Below are 22,734 nucleotides of genomic sequence, written 5' to 3' on the forward strand. Positions count from 1 at the left end.
TGTGTGTGAGAGAGAGAGAGAGAGTGAGATAAGGGCTCAGGCTGGAAAGTGTCACTCACTTGTGTCCTTTCACTTGCTGCACGATGCCATGATTCCTTGTTGCCAGGTGTGCTGCGGACTGCTATGAAGCTATAGATCCTGCCTCAGAGAGCTACTTGCCATCAGAGGAAGGGGTGGGGTGGGGAGATGGTAGGATTGGAAGCTTTTTAGGGAAGGGATGATAATTTTGCTCTGTATTTTACAGTGTCTAGCACAATGGGGTCCTGGACCATGGCTGGGGCCCGTAGGCATTACAGTGATACAAATGACCAATAAGTGTCTTTGGCTTTATAAAAAACTGTGAACATAAGAAGGTCACAGACATGCAGCTGTTAAAATTCAGGGATAAAAGTGTCTTTGTCTGAAGGGGAAACATTGGTTAGTTTTGAAGTTCTCACAGAAAGAGAGCAAATATTGTTGATATAAATGCTGCTAGGAAACGAACGGAGTGGAGTCTGGCCAATCTCATGGGCAGACTTAGTCATCTTACTGAGATAAATAATGCCTGGTGTGTGGCTTGCAGGGGAGTGAAGAAATAATTTGTTTTAAACTTTTTTTTTTTCTTTCTTTCCAGGCAGTTTAGAGCATGTGAATTAACTGAAGGAGCTTGAGTTCCAGTATGTGGTACATTATGCAGAGCATTCAGAGTAAATACTCCTTGTCAGAGCGGTTGATCCGAACTATAACAGCCATACGATCTTTCCCACATGATAATGTTGAAGATCTTATCAGCAGGGTATGTAAATGCTATGTTGCTTTAGTGTTGTGTTTTGAAAGCTCGTGCTTCTCTATCTGCATATCTCTGTATCTCGAGCTCATCTAATGTATGTGCGTATGAGTGAGAGACACCCTAGGGCATGAACCTGGCTTTTGTTTCTGGCTCTTCCACTGTTGTGTGACTTGGGGCAAGTCTCTTACCCTCTCTGTGCTGCTTTCTTCCCTCATTCTTTGTCTTGTCTGTCTGGATTCAGGGCAGAGACTGTCTTTACGGTGTCCTGAGCAGCGGAGCTCTGATTTTATTTGGGACCTGCAAATACTATGGTAATAGAGGTAATGTATATCTTGATTGGGTAGCTAGGCGGATATCAAGTCATACTGCCACAATTCAGGGAAATTATAGAGGTAAGGTTCACACAACAAATTTAACTCTGCTGCGTTGTGTCTAATACTCAGCGCCCCATAATTATGTTGCAGAGCTCATCCAGATCTTCCACCCTCGAAATCCTCTTCTGTTGATCTGTATCTCATCTCTGAGAGAAACTGCTTCCTTAAGGGCAGAGGTACTGTGAAGACGGATGCTATATAAAGACCTCCATAGAGGGTTCAGACCTTTCCAAATCCTACATGGAGGTATAAAACAAGGGATTGCAGCAGGCAATTTGCAGCCCTGCCATGTGGATGAGAAGCTGCTTGTAACTGGCGTTTACCTTAGCCTGTCAGAGAATGCAGCTTCCGGCAGGAGGCAGAAGACCCTTTGTCTTCTGAGCTATATGCTACTCTTGTTGCATTTGGTTTCTTTATTACATGTTCAATAACTAACTGTATTGGCACAGGGATACATTGTCTGTTCTAGCCTCTGGGTTCACGCTCTCATATTGCCAATCTGAAGTGTTCAAAAGTCATGATTCAGGCGTCCAAAAATTGAGATTTTTTTTTTTTAATTGGGGTTCATTCTCTCTCTCTCTCTCGCCTTGTATTTCTTCAGCCTGGAGGAGTGTGTTTTTCAAGCTTTTTCTCCATAACTGTGAGGGCTAGAAATGTTTTTTTTAAAGAAAAGCTGAGTGTCTCACATAATTACAGGGCTCTGGGAGGTGGAGCTTTAAGAAAAACACCAACTAATCTGAGAACTTGTGATTTGAAAACAAGAGATGGCAATGCCAATGTTTGACCTTTAGGGCTGAAAGTTTTCATGCTTGGTCTCTACCTCCAGGTGACTTAAGAAAGAAAGAAAAGTACAACTGTACTGGAACTGTCAACTAAAAGTTATCCTGAGCACCTATTTTTCATGGGGGGGAGAATTCTCAGAACAGCAGAACTTCAAAGCTTTAGACTAAATTTAGCCTTTAATAGTGTTAGAATATTTGAAAATACATGGAAAGCCTGATGTCCTGTATCCTCCTGCTCAAATTTGGTGTAGGAGTTTCACAAACCTGCCTTTCTCATTAACAAAAATCCCCACCATCTTCATCTCAGTTACCATAAAATTCCTCGCTCTTCCCGCAACATTCAGTAAATGAAGCCTTCAGCTTTTTCTTCTGCCCACTGCTATTGTCAGTGTTAAATACCATCATTATGAAATTTCTGCCCCCTTGTAAGATAACCAGGGAAGCATTCCTGATCCAGTGCATTTGAGCAAAATATTCAACTAACGAGTGCAGTATGGTATGGATTGTAATTCATTCTATTTAACATAATAAAAACCTGCGGCTTTTTTCCTGTCATTTTGGGCTGCTGCAGAAGTTCTGTGGGTGTATGTGTTGGGGGAGACGCAGAGAGAATATGAAGGGTCCTTAGAAAGTGTCGGGAAATGGAGGGGTGTGGAAGGAATATGAGTCAACCATATAATCAATGAGACGGAGAAGAATCTTTCTGCCAAGCAGACTCCTACGCACCACTGGCAATTACTTTTCTCCAGCATTGATCAACAGGAATGTCATGTATCAGAGTGGTAACTGCAGGGCTGGCGCAACCCATTAGGCGACCTAGGCGGTCGCCTAGGGCACTGACATTTGGGGGGTTGGTGACTGCGGTGGCCAAACATCCGGCTCCACGGTCATTGGTGGTATTTCGGGGGCGGGACCTTCCGCTGCCTCTGTCGGGGATGCCATTTTGGGGGCGGGACCTTCTGCTGCCAGCACTCTTGGGTAGCCATGTTAGTCTGTATCCACAAAAACAATGAGGAGTCTGGTGGCACCTTAAAGACTAACAGATTTATTTGGGCATAAGCTTTTGTGGGTAAAAAACCCACTTCTTCAGATGCATCTAACGCCATTTGACAGAGGCCAACGATGTAAAATGGGCTGGAATAGATGCATTTACTAACGCCGTTCGCTAGTCCCTGTTTTTTACCCATGAAAGCTTATGTCCAAATAAATCTGTTAGTCTTTAAGGACCACTGGACTCCTCGTTTTTTTTTGGGAATGTCATGTCACTTCTGGCTGCATGGGAGAAGGGGAGAAAATTGGGGGGGCTGTTTAATCTCCAGAAAAGGCACCTAGAACTGAGATTCTGCATATTGTTCAAATGCTTAAAGGTCAAACTCTTCCAAACCTTATTCTTAAAATTACACTGTAAAATATGCTCAACCCGCTGCACAGGAAAAGGCTAAGCACTTGTCATAGTTTCAGATTATTCACTCTCTTGTAAATGGCAGAGGGTCCAGATGAGCCTTGACTGATTCAAGCAACTGCTGAGTTTTTTTAATCTCCAGATATTTTGAGGTTAAGCAAGCCCAGCAAAAGTGCCATAAATCAGCTTGGTGATTAAGGAAGCCCTTTGAAGTGGGCAGAAACCCTGGCTTCATGCAGTGTATTCTGTAGCTGAAGAGTACTTCAAAATCATACAGGTGTAGGACACACCTTAACCTGAGATTAGCTGGGAGGCATCTGCATTATATAAATTTGTTTGCCAGTCCTAATGTGTCAGATGCTTGGATGCTGCTGGCAAATGGCTGCCAGTGATCAGGTGCAGTATTGAAAAGTAGGAACAGGGCCCACCCCTGCCTTTTGCTAGAACCCCTATGGAACCAGAGGCTTCTCTCTAAAAAGCAGGGCGATCCAGGAATAGAATTTGGAGCTGCAACTGAATTTATCAAGGATTAACTAACTTGCTGCCAGCTTTCTCAGCGTACAATCAAATTGCCACCAATGATTCTTGAGTCTGAAGGAAACGTCAGCTGATAGAAGTTGCTTGCCCGTGTTTGTTTGGAAGATGGCTCGTATACCAGTTGTGACTGACACGGAGCTGATATGTAATAATGTTATGAACACTGTACATGACCTGTCAGAGGGGAAGTTATTGTATAGCACATTATTAGAATTTCCTGGGTGATCGTATTGACCTAACTTATAGCGGGGATAGTGCAATGTTCGTTATATTCCTGTCATGCTCAAATTCAGTGGTGTGTTTGCATGAGTGCACACTGATGGCTTCTCGGCTACAAACTCCCAAGTGCACACTCTAAAACCAGTGGGGCAAGCCGCTAGCTTCAAGGATCCTGCCTCCAACAAGTTGCAGACCTTGTTTTGCCAGAACTGAAAGTCGCCCGTTACAAAGGGTTAAACTGGACCTGAATATGCACTGTTTTATTGTTTTAAAGATGTTTTCTCTAGGACGCTCTTGTTTTAAGTAAATGATGCTTAGCTTTAAGGAGGCTGTTTGGTCACTAGTTACTACTCTTGGTGCCTTGAAGGGAACAGAACTGCAGCATCTGAGCCCAAGTCAGACCTGCTGAGGCAACCATGGTTAGTACCAGGAGACTGTGACCCAGAGCCTGCTCTTGATAGTGGGAGAATCGTGTGATTCCATCCTCAGCCAGGTCACTGCTAGAGGCTTCAGGCCAGAGGTTGGGGGATGCATTCAACAGGATCAGATGATGTTAGAGGTGCAGTGCTCCTGGTAACTGTGACACCAGTGGCTAGTGATCCAGGTTTATTAGGGCCATGGGTTGCTAAGATGTTGATCTGAACTTTTTCCTGAGCTTGAGATAAGGGCAGCTCTTAGGATGCGGGAGAGAACCCCTCTCCAGAGCCATAGTAGCAACAAAGGGGAGTGAATTACAAAGATACTGACAGAAGCTGCAAGATTTGTGTCCTGGATATGAGGATCTAGAAAGTGGTCCGAGTTGCAGGTTCTAATACAAAAAAATTACCTGATATTACTCATGAGTGTAATATGCTTGGGACATCTGTTTAGAAACACTTTATAATAAGGTTCCATTGATACTGTAACTATCTCAGTATGTAGCATCCGGTGTGGGAATCTCTCACATTTAACTGGTATGTGTATGCGACAGAGGCCATGATGTAAAATGGGCCGGAATAGATGCAATTTACTCACGCCATTCGCTATTCCCTGTCTTTCCTCAGGGAGCCGACGTTAACTGTATGCATGGCATTCTGAAGCCGCTGCACTGCGCTTGTATGGTTGCCGATGCGGATTGCGTTGAACTACTGCTGCAAAAAGGAGCGGAGGTAAAAGGGTTTAAAAAACGTTCCTTTAGACTGGATACAGGAGAGCCATTCAGTTGGGAGCTGATGCAGCCACAGTAAAGACGCACTGTAGTTTGAAAGAAAATCAGCTTGCAGCCAACCTATTAAAAATACCTGGAAAAAAAACAAAAACAAACCCTTCGGTTTTGGTGTGCATCTGGTTCTCAATGAACCATAGTTACTGTACCATGATCTTGAAAGGATGTATTTTAACTCCGAAGGCTTAAAATTGTGTAGATGTACAGCACATGTATATCGTTCAGTGACTTGTATTAATGGCATCTGCCTTATGCCCTAGTCTGGCAAATGTGCACTTACAGAGCTGCACAGCTGATGTTACACAATTCGGGAAGTCTTTCCTTACCTTTTTTTGGGAGCATGTTTCTGCAGTTTGACTCTCACAAACACATCAGTTTCGGGAGGAAGGAGGTTTTGTGGCTAATGCCTAGGATTGGGTGTTTGAAGATCTAGGTTACGTTATTGACTTTAGCACAAGCTTCCTGTGTGATCTTGGGCAGAGAAGGGAACTGAGTAAGAGTCTCCCAAGTCCTAGGCTATTGCCCTAGTCACCAGAATAGCCTTCATTTCTGGCAAAAAGTGCTCCGGCACTTCCCAGTTCACATATANAGTTAATGCTGCGAACATTGGTAAAACTCCCACCAACTTCAGTGGGAGCAGAGTTAGGTTGATGCCGAGTGTTCTGCAAATCCCACTCAAAGATCTGTTAATGCATAATACCTGTCTCTGAAGAATCCATTCCTTTGTCTCTGCAGGTCAATGCCCTAGATGGGTACAACCGAACAGCCCTTCATTATGCAGCAGAAAAAGATGAGACCTGCGTTGAGATCCTCTTAGAATATGGCGCAAACCCCAGTGCGCTGGATGGGAACAAGGACACGCCCCTCCATTGGGCTGCCTTTAAAAACAATGCGGAGTGCGTCCGAACGCTTTTGGAGAACGGCGCCTTGGTTAATGCTCGGGATTATAATGATGACACACCCCTGAGCTGGGCTGCCATGAAGGGAAACCTAGAGAGCGTGAGCATACTCCTGGATTTCGGAGCGGAGGTCAGGGTGGTTAACTTGAAAGGCCAGACGCCGATATCTAGGCTGGTTGCGTTGTTGGTCAGAGGACTTGGTACTGAGCGAGAAGATTCTTGCTTTGATCTTCTTCACAGAGCTATTGGACACTTTGATTTAAGGAAAAATGGTAATATGCCCAGGGAGGTAATGAGAGATCAGCAGCTGTGTGAAAAACTTACCCTGCTCTGCTCCGCCCCAGGTACCTTAAAGACACTGTCTCGCTGTGCGCTGCGGCGTAGCCTGGGTGTCCAGTTCCTGCCGGATGCAGTGAAGGAGCTTCCTTTGCCTGAGTCCCTGAAAGAATATCTGTTGCTCCTTAGTTAAGTGAGTGGCAAAATTCTAGGGGATTCTGTGCTTGATTCACTGTCCCCCATTCCTTATGCTTTATGGGGATGCCAGTAACATAACTAGATTTGTGACTCGATCTGTGACATCACAGACACTAGTTTCTTCCTCCTCACTCTCTGATGGTCAAGCTGATGACTAGTCGCCATCCAAGATTACTCCAGGCTCTAGGGCTCCCTCTCCTGTCTCACCCAGAGTACCATACAGGATAGTGACCTTTGTGGTGGCAGCTGGCACTACTGGTGGCTTAAAAGGTGTGTGAGGGGAAATTTTTGTGCTGTTTCTTCCTGCACGGGCCTGTTCCCCACCTCCACCCTCTGGATTGCTCTCCGAGTTCAGTACCAAGCCACCGGCCATCTCACAAGACATTGCTGAACAGAATTAGTCACCTTCCCTGCCACAGAAAGACAGATTATCATCCTGCTTTCTGGAGATTAGGTGTGGGCTTTAGCGAGAGAGATGCCTTCTCAATTAGGTTTGGAGAGTAGGCAAGGGGGGATCTATTCCTGTTGGAAGGAATTAAGTGCGGGAGGGAGTCTTGGAGCATGGGAAAATCCCACATGGTTGCTCTTGTCTGTTGGAGGATGTGAGCTGGTGCCATTCAGCTTCTATGCTGTCTCGACTGAGTCAACCAGGCAGCAAGCAGCACTCCAGCTTGCAGACTTGTTAGTTTTAGTGGTAGCTCCCACCCCAAGCACATGTATTCAGTTTGTATTTTTTCATAGACCTTGGTAGGAGAGCTCCTTCCTACAGAGTGTTTGTATCTCTAATCAGTGCTTTCCGCACTGCACCTCCCCAAGCCTAAAGCACAGCACAGCACCCAGCTCCCTGGATGGAGGGAGTCATGTACAGAGTAATGAGCAGAGATGGAGAACTGTAGGGAAGGTAAGCCCTGTCTAGAGAGACACCGGTTTTTCCTTCACATCATGCACTGGGGGATTTCCGTCCCTGCACTTATTATTTCTAAGATGCGTCAACTCTTAATTGTGGGGGAAGGAGATATTTTAAATGTGTTCCTAACAAAGCAAGTAACGTGAACGCAGACATTTTCCTGGAGCAGGGTGGGGTGGGTATGAGATGCCTTGGTGCTCCCGTAGCACCAGTAAGAGAGGTCGCCTGGCTCGCTACGTCTGCGGGATCATTAAGGAAAGAGTAGCACCCAGCACTGCTGCTGGGATCCAGAAGCACTTTCTAGAGCCCCTGAACTGCATCGTCTCTGGCTGATTTCAGAAAGGCTCCAGTGGGACTGTCCTTGCCCACGACTGCAGTAACGGTGGCTATTAAGCAGTGCTGCGTGGGTGTGATTGTAGGGCGGGGGGGGAGGTATTAAAGTGGGGAGAGTTATGGGATTCTTACAATATAAAGGGTGCGCCCTCTCAAAAATACAATTAGCAACAATCACACTTTGTCCTAATGAACAGCCCCTCTCAAAATCCTGCACTTCAAATGGTTCCGGTCTTCTGGTGAAAGAACTGGATGCCAAAGTGTGGTGTGGGTCTGCTCCGTGGTGAGGGCTATTCTCTGCTTCAGATCACCCTCTGAGAACATGCTTTTCGCATCTCCCAGTAGTGTTGGTGCCCTGCGCTACTGATCTCCAGTCCTGCCTGGTGTGAATGTATTCTGGAGCAGGAGGGACTTACCGCTTGTAACCCTAGGCACTTGGTTTCTGTGACACATTCACTCACAGTAACACGTTTGAAGGTGTTTTGGTTAAAGTCTGACTCTTGGTTTTATGCTATCTCACTGCCATTTCTCTGGTTTTTTTTTTTTTTTTTTTTTTTTTTTTTATTTTTCAAATCAGCGTGTGTTTGAGCTCGCAGCACTNGTGGTGCCCTGCGCTACTGATCTCCAGTCCTGCCTGGTGTGAATGTATTCTGGAGCAGGAGGGACTTACCGCTTGTAACCCTAGGCACTTGGTTTCTGTGACACATTCACTCACAGTAACACGTTTGAAGGTGTTTTGGTTAAAGTTTGACTCTTGGTTTTACACTATCTCACTGCCATTTATTTTTTTTTTTTTTTTTTTTTTTTTTTTTTTTTTTTTTTTGAGAGCAGCGTGTGTGAGAGCTCGCAGCACTTCCAGGAGGGAGAACTGATCAGCAATTCCTCAGGCAGTGCCCTGTTTTTAACAAGACTCTGTTTTCAGTGGGGCGTTCCCTGAAACACAGAGTGACAACATCCAGCTAGGGAGAATGTTCCAAAATAGGAAAAGGAGCTGTTGGAAAGGTCTTCTGTATATAAAACTCTGCCGGGAACTGTGAAACACTTCCCCCCCCGCCCCCCTTCTGGTTTCTGTAGTGATTTGTCTTGTTGCTCTCTGTATTTTATAGTTACAAAAATAAACCACTCAAGACCAGCTCTAAGCAGCTCCTGTGCTAGCTCTCTTTTCACTGATGCTGTCTGGGTACTATGGGATTCTCTCCCTATTAAACTGGCTTTGTTACTCAGGCCTGGGCTACGCTATAAAGAAGTGCTGTACATCGACCTAACTGTAAGTGTCTGTGCATCAATGTAACTCGCCCACTACACTGACCTAATAATTTCACCTCCACAGGAAGCGTAGTGCTTAAATCCATGTTGTTAGGTTGACACGGTGAAAGTGTAGGCGCTGCATTGCTTACATTGCCTGTTGCCCCATGGGGCTGATAGCTGGAGCCCCGCCACCCATTGAAGGATTAGGGGGTGGGAAGGAGATTCTGAGCCTGGCCTGCTGCCTGGTGAGGGATGAGGTGGGGCAGGAGGAAAAGAAGAGCCCAAGCCTGGGCTACCTCCTGGTGAGGGATTGGGGTGGGAGCGGAGAGTCGGTTATATCAGTATGTGCGCTCCTGGTGATGACGCACACTGCTGACTGAAAGAGCTACTGTGGACCTTTAAAAATGGAATGAACTACTGCGGTGGCTGTATGTCGACTTCATTTTGTAGTGTAGACGTGCCCTGAGACACTTCACAAATCCTTTTTGTGTTCTGGCAACGATTGCAGCATTTCTAGGAGACCAAGTTCGGCTCTAAAATGACTCCCCTCCGATGAGTTTTCATGGAGAAACACAGCGAAGAGCAGGCTGCCTGTGAAAGCTTTCAGAGCCTTGCTGTTAGTGAGCTGCAGAAAGGTGGCTTGGCAACATGGGGATGCTTAGGAGAATGAGTGACTGTCCAGATCCCAGCCAGTCCTTTAAGGAATAACAGGAGTAACTCAGTTTCTCCTTGCCGCTTTCTTTCTGGCCGTTCTAGTGACGTTCGCTTGGTCTCATTCATATTTGTGCTTTAATCCTTCTTTCCTCTTCTCTGTGACTCTGAGGTCTCCTGTCCTACATTGTACCTCCTCCAGCCATTAAGCTCGCTTTTGTATCTACCATCCTTAAACTACTTGCTCCAGGATCCCTCCTCATCTCAGTAAACTACTCTCTTCTGGCCTCGCTACTCCATCCTTAACCAGCTGCGTTTAGCGGTGTGGCTGCCGCTGATGCGTCCAGGATCAGACTCCTGGGAAGTGCTGTTCTCAATGGAGAGCCCTCGCTTGTAGAATTAGTTCAGTGCTAAAACCTGAGATGTGCTTCAAGACCCATCTTGTTACACTGGTCTCCTTGCCAATATGAAACTAGACATTAGGCCAGCGATGTTCTCAGAAGAACCTCCCAGAGTTTTGCCCTGTTTAGGAAGCCCTGAAAATGGAGGGGAAGGTAGCCTTTGTCCTTTGGATGATGGGACCTGATGGGTCTCAGTACGTCAGAGGGTATTTAGCTACTGGTCAGAAGAGTCATGAGGGCCATCAGCTTAGCTAGTGCCAGGAGAAGCCAGCCTCCTCAGAGCTGGTTGAAAAAAGGTAAGTGTGTTTTGGGAAAATCTTTTTTGGGGAGAGGAACCCCAATGTATTGTTTTGGTGGGAAATATTCCACTTAACAAAACAAAAACTCCCCTCCAGGACAAGATGTCAATTTTTCCCCTCACACTCACTTTATTTACTCTTTTTCTAGAAAAACTTATTTTTAAAAACAAGCCCTAGTTCAAAATGAAAACAAATTTCAACATTTTGTTTTGAAATTTTTTGTAAAAATTGAGCAGGGGGGGAATTTTCTGTCACACTGTCAACTCTTTTCTGTTTTTTAACAAAATAAAAAGCTTCCACCATCTCTTCTCTTCACCCTGAATTTCCCTCTTCTGGCCCCTCCAGAGACCAGTATTCTCTTCCTGAGGAGGGCTTGTTTAGCGCAGCTGTGGGTATTTGTCCAAGTATCTGATCCGCTAGCACCTCTGCTGCAGTGTGACCTTTCGAATGAAGGTATTAGCAGCAGTGGAGGGGATAAAAGGCTTGAATTCACGTGCGTGTGACGAAGCTGATAGAGATGGTATCTGTAACATTCTTTGGCTCTGGCCTCAGCTCCTGGGAACTACTGGCTGCTGTATGTTGTGATATGGAATTGTCATCCCGGAGGTGGAGGGATCATGGTTGTGGGGGGCATTATAGGCTAGGGGACTAGGACTCAGGCCAGGTCTCCATTAGATACTTCTGCCAGCATAGAAATGTTGGTTAGAGGAGTGACTCTTTTGGTGACCTTTCTGTACCAGCAAAAGCCCTAATGTAGATGCAGTGATACCAGCTTCAAAGTGCTTTTGCTGGCATAGGTTATGACACTGGAGGAGCTGGTATAAGTTATCCCAGCACCAGCCAGTATGAGATGCATCTGCACCAGGAAGGTTTGCCAGCTATACAGGTAATCCTTTACTAGTGTAGACCAGGCTTCTGGAGAGCTGGGTCCCATTCCCCGCTGGGTGACGTAGTTGACCCTGTGCCTCTGTTTCCCCAGCTAGGGGGCTCATAGTTCTCTGCTGCAGAAGGGTGTTGAGGAGAAATTCCACTTGAGAACGTGAGGTGTTCAGAAACCAGTGCTGTGTGAAGCATCCAGCTAGCTGTGTGAACAGATGATGCCTAGTGTGTGTTCGAACAGTGGCATTCATAGTGCATTGATCGGTTAAGTATTTGATTGAAATACTAGAAAAGCAGGATGCTAAAGTAGAATCTCACCCAGACCCTGTGTATATATTCCAGTAGCGAGCCCATATGCCCGCCATGGCTACGCTGCTGCTTTAGTAAGCGATCTCAGGGATGCCTACGTGTGCTGCAGTCACACCTCTGACTGATTGCAGTGTAGACATACCTTTATAAGCTCTTTGGGGAAGGGACTGTCATTTTGTTGTGTGTTTGTACAGCACCTAAGCTCAGTACTGATGTGGACAGAAGAACAAATGGATATAAACTGGCCATCAGGAAGTTTAGACTTGAAATTAGACGAAGGTTTCTAACCATCAGAGGAGCGAAGTTCTGGAACAGCCTTCCAAGGGGAGTAGTGAGGGCAAAAGACATATCTGGCTTCAAGAGTAAGCTTGATAAGCTTACAGAGGGGATGGTATAATGAGATTGATCCTTGACTATTAGCAGTAAATATGCCCAATGGCTTGTGATGGGATGTTAGATGGGGTGGGATCTGTGTTACTACAGAGAATTGTCTGGCTGGTGAGTCTTGCCCACATGCTCAGGGTTTAGCTGATCACCATATTTGGGGTCAGGAAGGAATTTTCCTCCAGGGCAGATTGGCAGAAGCCCTGGGGTTTTTTCACCTTCCTCTGCAGCGTGTGGCACAGGTCACTTGCTGGAAGATTCTCTGCACCTTGAAGTCTTTAAACCACGACTTGAGGACTTCAGTGGCTCAGACACAGGTTTGATACAGGAGTGGGTGGGTGAGATTCTGTAGCCTGCGTTGTGCAGGAGGTCAGACTAGATGATCATAATAGTCCTTTCTGACCTTAAAGTCTATGATTCAGACAGGTTGATGCTGACGATTCCTGTACATTCAAGTGTCTGGAGAAGTTGAAACCATAGAGGTGCTCTAGTAATTCTACCCATAACGTTTATTCTCATTTCGCTGGCACTTCCTGCCATACCACGAGCTAGTTCAGAAACACGTCGGGTTTCTTTTAAAACCGTTACATAAATTAGACTCTAACATTTTAAAATAATGAACTCGGATGTAAAAGAAGCCTGATCGACGCATCCATCTAAACTACCCTGTGGAAGCTAAATCAGTCCCAGAAAGTGCATTTCAAAACTTTTTTTAACCAGTAAATTAGGCAGTTTTATATACCAGGATCTTGCATTTGCCATCCTGTGAATTGTGTGTCTTGTTTTCATACACACATGTGGCTGGCTGCAGCCCCAACTACTGTATAAATGCTAGACTGCTGCATGCTGAGCTGGGGACATGAGCTAAAACAGTGAGAACTTTATTTCAGAGGTCCCTGATGCCAAAAGCTATTTTCAGAGGCAGAGCTGCTCTTGTTCCAGCTGTTTTGCCTCGCCAGTGGTTCATATGTTGGCTTCAGCAGGCACCCCCTTGTGCGTGATGTGTTCCAGGTGGGCTTTCTCAGAGGTATCCAAGTCAGCCTTGTATTTGGCCAGAATCTTTAAGATTGGACGAAGTTTTAGCCACCACTGTTGTTTGGGGAGGCGGTGCCTGTTGGGGAGAAAGGAATGTATATTGTAAAAACCACTCCTGAACATGGGACATACGTTAGGCATGTCGCTTGATGCAATACTGGAAGGTGCTTTATGGCACAACTGCTCTGTACCCTTCATAGAATATCAGAGTTGGAAGGGACCTCGGGAGGTCATCTAGCCCAACCCTCTGCTCAAAGCAGAACCCATCCCCAGACTTTTTTCCCCAGATCCCTAAATGGACCCCTCGGTGATTTTTAACTCACAACCCTGAGTTTAGCAGGCCAGTGCTCAAACCACTGAGCTATCCCTCCCCCCTTACTCTGTCTTCTTCTGGTTTCTTAAACGAGTTGAGCAGTGGGGCTTCCACCACTTCTCTTGGGATGCTATTCTATATGCTGAGAGATCTGCCCAGTTGAAAGACTTACCTGATGTTCAGCCTATGATATTCCTATGTCTTAATTAGAGACCAGCCCTCTACAACCGCCCTCCTTGCTTCCAACCCTTTCAAATGTTTTCGTACTCTCCCTTACTTGTCAATTTGTCACCAGTGTGGTAGATGCACAGGAAAGGGGGAGAATATTTGGAAAACCTACTCAAAATCTGTCTCTTCTTCGAGTTCGGCGAGTGGCTGGAAGACTAGACTCCGTCTCCGCATGCCCAAGAGGCAGGCTGAATCCGCGGTGTTGGCAAAGATACGACCTGTAAGGAATTGGAGTGAAGCCATCTTAGTACTTCAGTACCCATCCCTCCAGTTCATCTGCAGCTCGCTGATTGTGTGCCCCACTGCACGTGCAGAGGAGGCAAAAACCTGGACAAAGAGGCAGAGAACAAAGCCAGGCAGCCTTAGGCCACCCTCAAATGTGACAGGGAGGCCTCTTGCTGAATGCTATGGGATTGCACAGTCCCCTTGAGCCATTCATTCTTCCTGGAAACAGGTTCCACCCTGCCCAGTGATTGCATGGGGCGAATATCCCTGAGGACATGAGGATTTTGAAATCTGTATGTTCCTGGGGACTGATGCTAGGTGAATTCAAAGTAAGTGAAAAGCACAACTGGATGCAAGGATCCTTCCTCCTCAACCACATTTGGTGAACTTAGTGGCCCCGGCAATTCATTTCTAGCCATTTCCTCATGCGCTAAGCAGCCTGCTGCTCCATGTTCCGTAATAATGCCTAGCTCTTTTCATCAGTAGATCTCAAAGCGCTTTACAAAGGTCAGTTTTGTTATCCCCCTTATACAGATGGAGAAACTGAAGCACAGAGAGGGGATGTGACTTGCACCACGTCAACCAACAGGTGCCCCCATGTTTCTGGAGTCCACCAAATGCTCTAACCTCTAGACCACACTGTTTTGGTGCCGTAAGCCTCATCCCAGCCTCTGTTAAGTCTTTGCTCAGCAGTTTTTGAATGGCCAAATTCTCTTCTCCTCCAAATGTACCCTAGCTGTCTGTGACTCAGGCTCTTGCAGTTCCTAGGGCCAGTGCTCATCCTAGCGCTTGTACCTGCATCTGTGTTTCTCCCTGCACCCCCCCACCAGCAGAAATGAGGAGTGGCCCCACCCAGCTGCTCTCCCACAGTCTGAAACATCCTCATGGCCTCTGAAAAACCAGGTCCTAAAGGCGCTGTATTAGGGTTACCACCTTTGTGAGAATGCACTGAGAACTTAGTTCTCAACCTCTGCCACTAGGTGGCGGCAGCGCCTTGACCCACTAACTGCAACACTCACCCACCTTGTCTCAAATATCCTGAGACCCAAACAGCAACACTGCAGGCTCCCCCAGCATGGATTGCCAAGTGCTTTTAAATCACTGGCTTTAACCCCTGATTTAATAATCCATTTTAATCTTCTTTTGCATTTGTACTTCTTAGTTATTTTCCTTTTTTCAAGGAATACCTGATTCTCATTAGTTGATAACCACTACATAGAATATCAGGGTTGGAAGGGACCTCAGGAGGTATCTAGTCCAACCCCCTGCTCAAACTAGGACCCATCCCCAGACAGATTTTTACCCCAGTTCCCTAAATAGCCCCCTCAAGGATTGAACTCACAACCTGGGTTTAGCAGGCCAATGCGCAAACCACTGAACTATCTCTCCCCCCTATTCTATTTGATTATACGAAACTGAGACAGGAAAAAGGAAGTCTGGGGATAGGAAAAGATAATTAGAGAAAACAGAGAGAGGCTCAAACACAGGTTGGGTTTGTTTTAAGGTCTTGACCCTGCAATCGGATCCTTGAGCCCATACAGATGCTTTAGTGAAGCAACAGAGTTCTGTAGCGGGGCAAGGATCTGATCACATGGATCCCATTTTGGGATTATGTCCTTAAATTATTTCATGACTTCTCATTTTCCACTTCTCTTCCGGCTTATGTGAAGTGTGGCATGGCACATGAGAAGCTATCGTGACTAAGGGTATTTTTACACTGAAGTTCAAACTGTAACTGTAGCATGGGTAGGTTATAACAATGGTTATGAAGATGCAGTGGCCTGGGCATCAGTGTAGACTAGTCATAAATGCTACCTTGTGCTTATTGTTTCTGCCTCTGGGCATCCGCACCCTGCTGCCTCCCTCTAGGAATCCAGATGTCCATCTACCACCTCGGTCCCAGAGTTGATTCACAAACTGGCCGAGACAGGACAGGGGAAAGGCCCACCTGCTGGATCTGTTCTCGTTCAACATATTGGTGGAGGGTGTGGTGCCTATTCTTAGCCCAGTGGTTTGAGCACTCGCTTGAGATGTGAGAAGGGAGATCCCTCAAATCCTACCTCTCCAAAAGTGCTCTAGCCACTGAGCTATGGATAGGCTGGGGGGGCTTCCTCAACCTCTGCTTGCTGAAGCTGTTCCACTCTGGATAAATAATTGACAGAACAAGGAGTAATGCGCATCTCAAGTTGCAGTGGGGGAGATCATAGGTTGGATATTAGGAGAAACTTTTTTTAGGAGGGTGGTTACTGGGATGGGTTACCTAGTGGAGGTTGGGGGAATCTCCTTCCTTAGAGGTTTTTACCCAGACAGATTTTTACCCCAGTTCCCTAAATAGCCCCCTCAAGGATTGAACTCACAACCTGGGTTTAGCAGGCCAATGCGCAAACCACTGAGGTCCCTTCCAACCCTGATATTCTATGAATGGAGCGATTGGAGCAGGGGACTGGATGCTGGGTCTCCCTCCTCCCAGGTAGATGCCCTAATCGCTGGCTTACAGAGCCATTCTCTCTCTCTGGCCCAATGACCATCCCACTGTGGATAAATACTTAAATAGTCATTGGGTCAGAGAGAGTGGCTCTGTAGGCCAGCGGTCAGGGGGCACCAGGTGGGTGATAGTGAGAGGTCAATGGAAGATAGGAGACCAATCTACACCAGGGATTAGATCGACTTAGCTATGTCTCTTGGGGTATGAATTGTTAATACCTGAGAGGTCGCTCTGCCGATACAACTTTTCAGTTGTCCTTCAAGATTTTAGAGCCAGCAGATCTCATCCTCTCACACCTCATTTAGTTGGAAATAGAGTAACCAGATGTCCCAATTTTATAGGGGCGGTCCCTATATTTGGTGCTTTGTCTTATATAGGCTGCGGTGCCTATTATCTCTGACCCCATCCCAATTTTTCCCACTTGCTGTCTGGTCACCCTAGATGGAAAGAGGAAAACAAACTTTCCTGGTTTTTTCAACTCCCAGTCAGTTCCTCAACTTCAGACGAACTAATCATGGAGCTGAACTAGTTGAATAAATTGAATTGAAGAAAATAGTCTCTCTGCGCTTGCAGCAGAAGCCATTGCTGTTAAAAGCTGGTTTAGCACATCGGCAAACTCTAGTTCCAGTGCTTTCCCCCCATTCAGTGGTTTGACTTTCTTTAAAAACGTTGACAGCAATCATGTACTGTTTGAATATTTAAAATCATTTAAATTAAATGAAAAAAGATTATAGTAAGTTTAGGCGTTAGGTAGGTTATTTGAAATTAATTTTAAAGGAAAATGGATTTAATTTCAATAACAAATCCCGTTTAAATAAAAATCAGATTTTTTTAAAATCAATTTTTATCCATCCTGAATGTAGCCACGAAAGCAAGTCATGTTCACCCAACTACTGGACAGAAAGGTGGTGGATGGCTCTGCCTGGGTCATGGGGGTTCTCTTCCCACTGTGATGTGTAACCTACCATGCCTGGAGTATTCCTTGATTTTTCCGGTGAGCCATGCCACAGACTTCGTACCCATCTTAGTTCCAAAGTTCCTGTCGAAGGGAGTTGGCGTCCCACCCTGCCATTTGCACCAAGAGAGTCAGTTTGGTTTCAGGCAAGAAGAGTCATGACAGCAGGGAGAACTCGCTGCCTTTCAACGGGATACCTGGCACATCACCCACCCGGAAGGCAGAAAAAATCATACAAGCTCTGTTGCTGCTGGACACTGTACCAACCCCAAATTCCAGCACCTGTGATCAATACCAAGACCCCCAGTGCTTGGCTCAGTAAGGTGATGCCCATCTAGAATGGTTCTCCCCCAGCAAATGATTTGGGAGCCCAGAAGAGCTGCTATTGGCTCTTTAAGGTGGCAGGGCCGCCCGAGGATTCAGGGGGCCTGGGGTCTTTGGCAGCGGGGGACCCCTGCTGCTGAATTGCTGCCAAAGACCCAGCACTTTGGCGGTGGGTCCCGAAGCAGAAGGAACCCGCTGCAGCCAAAGACCTAGAGTGGAAGAAGCTCCAGGGGCCCAGACCCCGTGAGAGTTTTCCGGGGCCCCTGAAGTAAGTGAAGGACCCCGCCCCAGGGCCCCCCAAAAACTTTCATGAGGGCCCCTGTGTGGCCCGAGGCCTAGGGCAAATTGCCCCTCTTGCCCCGCCCCCCCGGGGCGGCCCTGTAAGGTCATGTTGCTGGAAGCCAATCTAACTGTTCCTTTCCAGAGGTTTGGGTCACTTGGATGAAGCAATAGGGCAGAGGAAAGATGGTACTGAAGTGAGAGGGGCTTTGCTGTCTAGAGAAGAGTGTCCTCTGTTATTTACCATATTATAATAGCCCTGACTGAGATCAGGGCTCCATTGTGCCGAGCGGTACCGAGACAGGCCCTGGCACGAAGAGCTCAGCCTAAGCAGCCAAAGGGCGGGACACGGAGGCATCAAGAGGGAAAGGGACTTGCACAAAGTCACTCACCAGCTGAGTGGCAAAGCTGGGATCAGAATTCGGGTCTCCTGAGTCCCTGTCTAGTGTCCCATCCACTGGGCCGCACTACCTCACCAGCTTCGTGTGTACCTGCTGCATGTGTCCCAGCACGTTCTTCCTGCTCTCGAAGATGCCTTTCCCTTCCTCCGAATACAGGTTGAAGATGAAGTCGGTGGTGTAGTTTTCATTGCATTTCTCATTTCTGCGAGGTGCAAACACGAAAGCCCAAGTGAACGAGGGGTGGACACAACAGATGGAGACAGGATACTAAAATAAGTGGCTTTAAAGCATTGGATGATTGGGGGAAAAACTGGGGAAGGAAGGAGATTTCACGAAGAGAGAAATATAGACTGGTGAGGCAGAGCTCGATGGCAGCTCAGGGTCAGCCCTTTGGAAGTATACTGGGCCTCTATCGCCTAGTTTTCATTTATGAGTGTGGTTGGAAGGTTTTTTTCACTTATGCCAGGGCATGTCATGCAAGGAGATGAGCAGATCTTTTCCCTAGACAGATCTGGAGAACGTTCCCTTAATTACTTGGGTTCCTAAATCCTACTGAAAGTCAGTGGAACCTGCCTAATTCCTATTGAAATCAAGGGCACCTAAATACCTTTGTAGATCTGGGCCTAAGTGGTTTAGGTGCTTTTGAAAATGTTGCCTTGTAGACTGTATTTTACGAATCCCGAGGTCCCTTGGTGGTCTTTGCACCAGGATTCTGATTGCTCTCCATCCCCTCATAGCACCATTGTTAATACAGGCTGTGGAATATACATCCCACGTAAGAGGTGTCCAGCATAATATGGACTATCTAATGCCGTTCATGGAAAAGTGCTTTACGAGAGGGGAAAGTCTCATCTCTGAGGAAATTGCTAGACAGAGAAGGCAAGTGACTTGCCGTAGGTCAGCCAGCAGGGCTGTGGAAAAGCAAGGAACAGAACCCAGGTCTCCTAAGTCCTGGTCCAGCGCTTCAGCCACTGGCCCCTGCAGCAGCCTGTACCTGTCCCCAGCCTGACTTGTTTTGATGCTGGTTACCTCAACACCAGGCCTCTCTTCACTGTGGTCTTCATTTTCTCACACAGATGCTCGACGTTAACCTGTTAACGTAGAAAAGAGCAGGAGGCTTCTTAGAGTCCTGTGAATTTTTTTAAAGCAAACCCAGATATTTTAAAAGCAAACTTTTAAAGGAGTAAACGCAAATCCCCATTGCGGGGAGCAGGAAAACATCTCCGGTCAGTCGATAAAGCTCAGCGAAAGCGATCAGATGAGAGCAACATCAAAGCTAACTAGCCTGCTGAAATGCCTGTGTGATGTCTACCTAGCCTGCAGTAATTGAGGGTTCAGAACTGCCAGTGATTTTAATGGGACATTACAGCCAATGGCAAAACAGTGGTGCCGGCGTGGACCCTTGGAGGAGTAGATGCTCCTAGCCCCAGCGCTGGGTGAGATCCTTCAGCCTGTGGGATGCAGAAGGTCAGAGTAGACAACAAATGGTCCCCTCATGCTTTAAACTCTATAGGACGGCTTCTTATTCACTCTGTTGTTGTTTGTGATTTGCATTCTGGCATGGACCAGGATCCCATTGTGCTAGGCGCTGTACGGACACAGGCCAAAAAGCCAGTCCAAGCGCCAAAGTGCTCACAAGCTCCAGTTCCTTTGCTGTGCCAGAGTCATGGAAAAGGGCATTGGTGTAAGTAAGAACCAGGCCCTACGCAAGGCAGAATAACTCCACTGCAGCCTAGGGCCTTGCTCTGGATTTAGATCAGGGTCGCTAAGAGCGGCATTTGCTCCCTTGCCTGACACGAGCCTTTCCAGCAGGAAGTGGGACAAGTCCATCCACACCGACCTCCGTGGATTCCCCAGGGATCCCGCTACACTGAGACCCTCCGATTAGTTTGCATCTCTGCCCTCCGGGATACAGGCCAAGGGCTGAATTAAGCAGGCACTGCTCCATTGCCTTCGGCGGACTTGCACTTGTTTCTGCTGGGGTGAACTTGCCTTGAAGTCTGTGGAATGCCATGCCCCTCGGTGGCTCATCAGCAGCGGGGAACAAACCTGGGGCCTCTTGACTGCGAGACTCCACTGGCTGAGCTAAAAAGTCCATCGCTCTTAACCAAGTCTGTAGCAGGCTCATTAACCTGTATGTGCTGCTATCCCATCCACCACTCCAGGGAGAGCAGAGCACCACGCTGAATGGGGTGGGTCAGACTATTGGGCCCTGTTCGTTCTCAGTATATTACACCCACTGTGCTTTCTAGGTACATACCTCTGTGCAGCTGCAGCTCCACGCCTGTCCAGTGGAGGGTGCTTGGACTCCAGGTGAAGAAGTCTATGCACAGTGTACTTGTGTTGTCTACTTGAGCACAGGGGAACAGAAGAGTTGTTTGTAGGTAAGGAGACTCTCACCTGTAAGTCACGGATGGTGAAGGGCTCTTCAAAAATATAAGCCGCGTCCGCCCCTGAAGCCAGGCCTGCCATGGTGGCCAGATAGCCGCAGTACCCTCCCATGGTCTCGATGATGAACACCCGCCTCTTGGTGCCGGCTGCAGATTGTTTGATACGGTCACAGGTCTGGGGAGGGGATGGGAACAAGATTTACTTAGAGCTGCTTAATAAAGGAGATCAAAGCTGTGGTGATACGAATGAGGGTTAAAAAACTACTCTGGGGGTGTGCAGATGGGGCACATCTGTGAAACAGCCAGTGAAATCTTTCATCGGAAGCGAGGTAGAGAGACTTGCCACTCATCCCAGACCAGGAAGCCTTGTGGGGCAGAGGAACTCTCACTTTAATAGCAGCGAGGTCGAAGTGTAGTTCTCTCTTAACTGCAGAATTCCACAATGCCTCAGAGTCACTGAGATCTTGTTCTGCTGTGGTGACTTTGAGAATCTGAGCCAAGCAGGCAATGGTAACAGATAATGGGGGCCTCTGGGGTGGGGGGTGTCACACTGAAGTTTAGGAGTGGATTGGCACCTTGCAATCCAGCCTGAGTTATAGTGGCAGCATGTGGCTGCATTGCCCCAGGGACAGGGCAGAAAGTAAACGGGGACTGAGCATAGCAGTTCAATCACTGCTTCCCTAACTCTCCGTGGGAGGGGAGTTAGCTGCCAACCCTTTTCCTGGCATAGCTTACGCCTCCTTCCATTGGCACAGCTGCATTGGCTGGTGCATTGGGAGGGCTGGGCACTGCTTTGGCCCCACCCACTCCCCACCCCTGCGCACCCGTTTGCAAAGCAAGGGGATTAGCAGCCCAAAGGCTGCGCTCTTCTTTGCCCAGTGTCTGGCAATCATGGTATCCCATGCAGGGGAAGTGGGCTCCTCATGAGCATACAAGAAGGCTCATAACTGAGGCCTTAGAAAGATGCAGCTGTTATGGATCAACTCTTGTACATTTTATATTTGCAGTGGTGCTGAAAATGCAAACAATGCTTGGAATTTTGACTGTAACCTAGCCTGGAGCTGGGCTGTGAATCAATCTAATGGATTCAGCCGTTGGAAGAGAAATATACAAATCAGGTCATTTCTAGAGTTCATTTTGGGAGGTGGGGGAGAACCATTTGAGGTTTTTTTTTCATGTTCACTTGGAAATTTTGAGAAATTTTGTAAACCTGAAATTTCAAGAAATAAATTCCATCTCCTCTATAATTTCATCAACATTTTTTCCTGATTCCTCCTCTCTGAGATTTTTAAGGCAAGAAGGAACCATTGTGATCATAGAATATGAGGGTTGGAAGGGACCTCAGGAGGTATCTAATCCAACCTCCTGCTCAAAGCAGGACCAATCCCCAACTAAATCATCCCAGCCAGGGCTTTGTCAAGCCTGACCTTAAAAACCCCTAAGGAAGGAGATTGCATCACCTCCCCAGGTAACCCATTCCAGTGCTTCACCACCCTCCTAGTGAAATAGTGTTTCCTAATATCCAACCTAAACCTCCCCCATGCACTTTGACTTACTCCTTGTTCTGTCATCTGCTACACTGGAGAACAGTTAGATCCATCTCTTGGACCCCTTTCAGTGGTTGAGCCAGCTTCAAATCCCCTCATTCTTTTCTGCAGACAAAAACAATCCCATTCCCTCGCTCTTCATAGTTATTGCTCAGCCTAAGAATTTGTTGCTCTCGTGACTCTTTCAGTTTTTCACATCCTCTGCGTGTGGAGGCCTACGACCACAGTCTTCCAGAGGAGGCTCACCGTTAGTGAATAGAGGAATGACCATGTCCCTCGATCTGCTGGGCAATGCCCCTACTTATACAGCCAAAATGCCATTGCCTTCTGTGGCAACAAGAGCCACTGCTGACGCATATCCAGCTTCTCATTTCCACTGTAACCCTAGGTACTTTCTTGCAGACCTGCTGCCCTAGCTCTCGGTACCCTAGCTAGTAACGTGAATGGATTCTTCGTCCTGAATGTGGCAGTTCACCTTGTC

At 47.0% G+C, this 22,734-nt stretch overlaps 2 protein-coding genes and 1 long non-coding RNA gene across 4 annotated transcripts in view; 2 read left to right on the plus strand and 1 right to left on the minus strand.

Moving 5' to 3' along the window:
• The window catches only part of ASB8 (ankyrin repeat and SOCS box containing 8), a 9,455-nt gene extending 991 nt beyond the window's left edge, over window positions 1-8,464 (plus strand). For both annotated transcript variants that reach the window (XM_032786773.2, XM_032786774.2), the window contains exons 2-4: window positions 614-775; window positions 5,127-5,231; window positions 6,023-8,464. In XM_032786773.2, the coding sequence (XP_032642664.1) occupies window positions 659-775; window positions 5,127-5,231; window positions 6,023-6,655 (855 nt within the window). In that variant the 5' untranslated portion in view covers window positions 614-658 and the 3' untranslated portion in view covers window positions 6,656-8,464. The remainder of the gene's footprint in view (window positions 1-613; window positions 776-5,126; window positions 5,232-6,022) is intronic.
• The window catches only part of LOC142045995 (uncharacterized), an 80,601-nt gene that overhangs the window by 48,496 nt on the left and 9,371 nt on the right, over window positions 1-22,734 (plus strand). The gene's annotated exons all lie outside the window — the stretch shown is intronic.
• The window catches only part of PFKM (phosphofructokinase, muscle), a 45,225-nt gene continuing 35,053 nt past the window's right edge, over window positions 12,563-22,734 (minus strand). Inside the window, exons 18-23 of the mRNA XM_032786771.2 lie at window positions 20,717-20,881; window positions 19,346-19,407; window positions 18,407-18,518; window positions 17,323-17,422; window positions 13,760-13,865; window positions 12,563-13,182 (exon numbers count right to left, since the gene is read on the minus strand). Coding sequence (XP_032642662.1) covers window positions 13,035-13,182; window positions 13,760-13,865; window positions 17,323-17,422; window positions 18,407-18,518; window positions 19,346-19,407; window positions 20,717-20,881 — 693 coding nt within the window. The 3' untranslated portion in view covers window positions 12,563-13,034. The remainder of the gene's footprint in view (window positions 13,183-13,759; window positions 13,866-17,322; window positions 17,423-18,406; window positions 18,519-19,345; window positions 19,408-20,716; window positions 20,882-22,734) is intronic.

This window comes from Chelonoidis abingdonii, chromosome 26 (assembly GCF_003597395.2).
Source record: "Chelonoidis abingdonii isolate Lonesome George chromosome 26, CheloAbing_2.0, whole genome shotgun sequence".
In the NCBI taxonomy this organism is placed as follows: Eukaryota; Metazoa; Chordata; order Testudines; family Testudinidae; genus Chelonoidis; species Chelonoidis abingdonii.